General features: G+C 57.3%; 1 protein-coding gene across 1 annotated transcript; it reads right to left on the bottom strand.

Moving 5' to 3' along the window:
- Positions 1-5,553: 5,553 nt before the first annotated feature.
- NEUROG3 (neurogenin 3) lies at positions 5,554-6,228 on the bottom strand. Its single transcript, XM_051800350.1, has one exon. The coding sequence runs from the start codon at positions 6,226-6,228 to the stop codon at positions 5,686-5,688; it is 543 nt and encodes a 180-aa protein (XP_051656310.1). The 3' UTR covers positions 5,554-5,685.
- Positions 6,229-6,482: the final 254 nt, after the last annotated feature.

The raw sequence follows: 6,482 nt of genomic DNA, 5'->3' as shown, positions 1-6,482 counted from the left end.
GGAAGAGAGAAAGTGAGCTCCACTCACAAACACAGGGTGGGAAGGGAGGAGGAAATAATTTCCCTACAGTTTCTCTCTGAAATAATGAGCTGACCCTGGGCGAGCAACCCACATTCTGCTCACAGCTTTTAGGCTGGAGATGTGATTCCCCTTGCCAGGGCCAGCTCCAGACAGAGCTGCACAAAGTCCAGGCAAGATCACATCTGAGGCCCCAGGAAAATGAAGCAAAGCGTCATAGCTCTGGTTTAAATGAAAACAAAAGGCAGCGATTCTTCATGGCTGCAGCTGCACAACTCCTGGCTGCAAGGGTTAAATGCGGTCAGAAACATCTGTGGGGGCCATTAAGCACAAAACCTCTGTGTGCCCCTCAGGGAGGGAAGCCCCGTGTTTTGACCGAGCAGGAGCCCCACGATGAAGGGGTCACTGAGGTGGTTCCAAATGCCTCACCCCCAGCACCCTGCTCTTGCCTGTGCCCCAGCAAACTCCATTCTGGAGGTGCATGGAGCTTAGAGGGGCCAGAAAGCTCCCAGCAGAAAAGTTCACAGCCCTGCAGGTGAGAGAATAACCAGGGAGGCAGGGCAACCCAAGCAAAGCAAACACTGAGCTTTTGCCATAAAACCCACCCAAGCACACTGTGTGTCCAGGAATGAAGAAAGATGCTGGGGGTGTTATCATGCACCTCCTCCTCCTCTGGGAAGGAAGAGCATCACTAAATAGTCAAAGCTGGAAAGAGTCTAACTTGCCAGCCAAGGACTTGGATTCACAAGCAGATAGGACCTGCTCAGAGGTTAGTTAGCACAGTCTAGCCCTGTTCCAAATAGAAATACACATTGATTTCTGCACTTTTCCTCTGCACTGTGAAGTCCACAGCTCCAAAAGGGCAATGTGCAGTGGGTTGGTCTCGTTAGAAAGCAGTGCTGTCCCATCAACCCTGTGCTGAAAAGCCTCTGAGCAGAGGAGAGGACACTGTGGGACATGCCCGTGGCTGCTCCTCAGGGAGCTCACTGCTTGGTTGATGCTTTTGCCCTCTCCTTAAAAGCCCCTTAAACCCTCAGGTTATGTTTTCTCTGACAGAGAAAGGCCCAGCTCTTTTGGTGAGGGCACCACATGAACCACGGGCAAGGCTTGAAGGTGGCTTGGGGGTGCTGGGACATGGTGCCATACCCCCTCCTGCCCTCCCCATCTAGGCAGTGCAGATGCAATGGAGTTTCCCCCTTCCTTACACAAACTTGGGATCTCCTTTCAGCCATTGCTTTTTTTTTTTTTTTTGTATTGATTTTTAAAAGAGGGCACTGCAGCTTTAAAGAGCTTCCCAGACTTGCCTTTGTGACCGGAGGAGAGGGTGGGGTGGTGGCGGAGGTAGGGACCCAGAAGAATGAAATAAAGAGAAGTACAACAAAAAGAAGTTAAAAGTGTGAGTGACAAGTTTTCGGCAACAGGCTTCAGCCCCTGTGGGGTCGTTTGGGCGAAGAATGGCAACAAATGAACAAATGAGCTGGATTTTCATGCTTGGTGGACGGTGAATGAATAAGCATCTTTTAAAACCCTATCAGGAACTCTTTGGATTGTCATTATAGCTGGGAGGAGGGGGGGAAAGGCAGACTTTTGAAGGCTGATCATGTGAAAGAATCCCAATTCTTCGCCTTTTCTCTGCCGGCAAGCACGGCTACACAGAAACATGCGGCCAGTGCAGCCACAGCCAGGCATCCTGCCATGGCCCAGCACAGGAGCACTGCTGGGGGACACTGGGGTGCCCCGATGCCCTTTGGAAGAGGCAAGAGGGTCTACTCTGCTTGGAGGAGCCCCCTCTGGTTCCCAGTGGCGTGGAGCGGACAGGCAGTGGTTTGCAGCCTCCTCCTCCGGGAAACCTGACTGCAGTGTCAGAGGCAGACAATGTGAGAGGGCAGAAAGCAACTCACTTAAAGCCGTATTTAGAGCACAGAGTGGAGGCCTGAGGTCAAAGGAATTGCCCTGGGATTATGGGAATCACCCTCATTTTCTTGCCAGCCTTTAGACACAAGGGAGCCAGCCAGGAGCAAGGAGGAGGGGGATGAGTCTGTCTCTGAGGAAAGGACCTGGGTGTTTCCCCTTTCCTGGCCCTGACAATGAGCCTGGCCTCTCTGAGCCACTCAAATAATTTACAGCGTCTATTTTCAACTGTTTTTTGTCCTCGATCCCCCATTTTAACCTTGAGCAGAACAGAGCATTGGTGAGGAAGTTGCAGGAGACTCCGTGGCCAGAGTTTGCTGAATATCCCTACAGATGGAGTTCAGCAGTAAAGTGCAGCCATGGAGGAGAGAGAAGGTCCAGAGGTAGACAGGTATATAAAGTCTCCTTATTTCTGTAACAAATTATTCTATTACATACTGAAAAAATCATAGAATTGTAGAATTGTTAAGGTTGGAAAAGACCTTTAAGATCATCAAGTCAAACCGATGTTTAGACGATCTTTTTCTCTAAACAGAGACCTAAAGCTGAATATTGGAGGCATGAAGACATCAGCTTGTAGTAAAAAGGGTTTCCCATGGCTGCAAAAATAAGAGTTGAGTTCACCTGGTGTGAGATTTCAGCAACCAAACCTGCCAGGGCCCGGGCTAAGTTGGTTTTCAACCTGTTGCCTGCAAGTATGTGAGGGCACAAGCCTGTGTCTCTGAAACGGTCGAGGTCCAGCAGCCACCTGTTTCTTCCACATCAAAAAGTCCAGAGGCCATTACAGCAGCCGTGGTTATAAAAGCCAGGCACTGGCGCTGGGACAGCCCCGTCAAGAGAAATGAGACCATCATGCACTAAACATAGAGAAAAGATAAATGGAAAAGGAGTCTTTCAGTCTTCATTATCAAGTTTCCATGGGTTTGCCAAAACCATAGCAACCAGTTCAAGCAATGATTAACCTAATAATGTGGAGGCAAAGAAAAAAAAAGTGCATTCAAGCCCCTAAAGAAGTCACTAGTTCTCTAGAGGTAGTAAATCTGCCTGCCCCCCCCCCCCCCCCACATCCACCCCCAACACACAGCCCTACGGCTGGAAGACCAGAAGCATCCTAAGTCTCCAGAGAAAAGAATCAGCAATGCAGTAAACCCCACTAAAGTGACCACTTTCTGAAAATCAGCTGTATAGACATCTTTGTGGAGTTCTGTAATACCTGCTCTTCACTGAGCCCTCGTGCTCTTCTTACTCCTTTTCTTGCCCATACCGACCCTGAGCTATCTTTTGCAATTTTTTGCAAAAATGCTACTTTTACAGGTAAGTGAGTGTGTTGTGATCCACTTTGGTCCCACGGCATATGCAGATAGAGAGGGCAATATGATACCTCCTGCAGGGAGATATCAGAGGGGAACTGGACTAGCAGGGAAAACATTAAATGATTTTATCACCCAAATAATGACGGTGTTTTGCCTGTGGCCACACACAGAGACCTTGGGGCACTTTGCAGACTGTTAGAGTACGAAAACAATACACAATTCAGCCAGAAATGGGGGAAGGGGGAGGAATACTATTAGGTCTTTCATTCTGCCTATCTGATCTACGACACAGATAGATCACGTTCAGGACTATAACAGTACACACAGAGATAGGCATACACAGCCTTTTCTTAGTCCTCAACCTTGCCCCATGGCCTATGTTTCTCCAGCAAAGTGGGCACAGCTTCTCAAAGCAGTGAATAGGCAAAGCGAGGGGGCTCTGCATGGACAGACGGGTCCCAGGAGGCAGCAGAAAGAGCAGATCTCCAAAAAGCTGAAGTAAAAAGTGAGATCTGCTCACCTTGCTTGTCAGCACTGGCTGCCCTTGCTCCCTTCTCCCGGGTGCGTGAGGCACCTGCAGCTCCTCCCCGTGGGACAGTTTGTTGACCGAGGCTGGATCAAGTGCACAAGTACAGGTCGCTGCTTCTCCAAAATGCACCAAGCTCCATGTGTTTTCTGAGCTGCCAAGTGTCCTGTTAGCACTAGGGCCATGCCCTTTGCCGCAGGACTGGGCGATGGCCCCCAGAGCCCACCCGAATGCGCAGCACCCCAGCGCCGGCCTGCCCCCAGGCTGACTCCAGCAGCTCCCAGGGGAGAGGCACCGAGAGGGGCTCCCCATCACGCCGTGCCGGGAGGGGTAGACCGCGAAGGCCGAGCCCCGTCGAGGGGAGCACAGCGCTGCGCCCCCGGCCCGGCCCGTGCCCGCCGCCGCCTTCAGCACCATGGCCAGAGCCCGGGGCGGGCCGGGGCGCCGGGACCGCTCCGCGCATCGCTCTGCGCGCCCACCACCACCCAGCCCTCCCCGAGCCGGGGGTCTCCCCCACTCCAGCCCCGCTCCCGGGGAGGGGGATAGCGCGGAGGAAGGGGAAGGGGGGAAGGAGGAGGCGCCCCGTGATTGCCGCCCCATCGGCGGGGCGGGAGGTGGAGGAGCGGCGGGACAAGACCCCCGGGATGCCGGACCCGGTCAGGTTTCACTCTCGCCTCTTTCATTGCGGTACGGGAGGGAGCGGTTGTTGTTGAAGGGGGGGGGACTGTTTGTGCGTGCGTCGTTGTTTCCAGTAACCAAATTTCTTTTGTTCTACAAATTGCCTCAATAGCGTCTCTTTGCCGCGGGCAAACGGGCTCAGCGAAGAACAATTAGCATCACAATGGGCTTTTGGCCTCGCGGGCCGCTTTGTCTAGCGACGGCCGCCCCGCCGGGGCAGCGCAGAGAGGGGAGGCGGCCCGGCCGTAAATCTACCAGCTACAAATTGAGTCCCGGCAGGAGAGGGCCAGGAAGGGCTCGGGGGATTCATGCGACTTCTCTTCTCGCCGTGCCGTGGGAGGTAGTGCCTTTCCCACCTCTGAGCTTTTAAGAGGCCTGACGCAGCCCCCGCCTCCCCGCTCCAGCCCCCTCTCAGGGCTGCAGGTTCCGTCGGCTGCCCCCGATCCCGCGCCTGCCCTGGCTAAACTCAGCCCCCGGCAAGATGAGGTCGGCCTGTGAAGGCGCTGCCCCGGGCACCCGCACCGCTCCAGGCGTTGGAGCTCTGTGCCCCGGGGACGTGCTCCAAACAGCCTCGCAGCCGGGCACGCCTCACCTGGAGGCGGTGGGACAGGACCGGCCGCAGCCCTGTGGGAAAGGGCACCTGCAAAGAGAGGTCGGGTTTAAATCCGCGCTGGGCCCCGACGGGCACACGCTGGAGTGTACACAGGCACACAGGGCCCCGCCGCGCCGCTCTCCATCGCCGCTGCTCCGGGCACACCGCCCGCGGCCCCGAGGAAGCCCCCGCAGGGCCGGCCCTGCCCTCCCTGGCGCGGGCTGCGCTCGATTGGGAAATCCCCAGAGAGCCCTCGGTGGAAAAAACACAGCGTTGCACAGGTCTGACCGCGACACGCTTTATTTTTCCTCTTCTTCTTCTTCTTCAGAAAACCCAAAATACAGCCGCGGCTACGGACAGCTGGACCACCGCTGCTAAAAATACTCTTATATACAAAATACATATTTGTCACGAAATATAATCAATAAATACCGATAGCGACAAATTAATATAATTTACCGTTAACGAGTACAAAACCGTGATTTGTTTTTGTCCGCCCTCTCCCGCTGCGCTTTTCAGCCGAGCGGGACAGGACGGGGAGGGGGGAAGCGGGGCCACCGCCGCCCCCCGGCGCTCAGCGCGGGGAGCCCCCGCCTCGCCGGCCCTTTGAAGGCCACAAGCGGGGGGACAGCGGCCGGGCGGGGGGCTCACAGGAAGGCAGGGAAGGCGGCGGGGCCGCGGCGCAGGGCGGCGGGCGGTGGCGCGGCGGGGCAGGGCGAGTCCCAGGGCCCGGGGGAAGCGGTGGCGGGGGGTGGCGGCGGCGGGGTGGGCTCGGGCAGGCTCTGTTCGGCCAGACGGAGGCTCTGCGTGAGCGCCCAAATGTAGTTGTGGGCGAAGCGGAGCGTCTCGATCTTGGTGAGCTTGGCGTCGTCGGGGAAGGTGGGCAGGACGCTGCGGAGCGCGTCCAGGGCGGAGTTGAGGTGGTGCATGCGGTTCCTCTCCCGGTCGTTGGCCTTCATGCGCCGGCTCCTCTTCTGCTTGCTGAGCAGCCCCTCGTTCCGCGCCTTGCCGCGGCCCCGCCGCGCCTTCCCCTTCCTGCGGGCCGCCCCCTCCCGCGGGGCCAGGGCGGTGCGGGCCGGCGAGGCGTCCCGGCTGCCCGCGGAGCCCCCACCGGCCGCCGGGGTGGGGTCCTCCGCGCCGCCGAAATAGGGCTGCCCTTCGTCCGGCGAGCGGTCGCTCTGCGGGGCCATCCTGCGAAGCCAAACCTGCGCTGGCCGGCCCGGGAGAGCCCTCTCCCCCGCGGCTGTGCCTGCTGAGCCCGGCCGAGGCTGCGGGGCCAGGAGAGTGGCTCTGGCTGCGCGCCCCGCGCCGCTCCCCCCTTCCCGCGGTCCCTCGAGTGCGGGCAGGAGAGGTTGCGCCGTCGGCACACGACTGCCGTTAAGCCCCTATATATAGGGCCAGCAGACAATGGGGATTTCCCGGCCGGGCGGCGTGTGCGCCCCCC

This window comes from Manacus candei, unplaced genomic scaffold, assembly GCF_025592945.1.
Source record: "Manacus candei isolate 608988 ecotype Guabito, Panama unplaced genomic scaffold, ASM2559294v1 h1tg000050l, whole genome shotgun sequence".
Taxonomy (NCBI): Eukaryota; Metazoa; Chordata; class Aves; order Passeriformes; family Pipridae; genus Manacus; species Manacus candei.
This window is presented reverse-complemented; position numbering and strand designations above follow the sequence as displayed.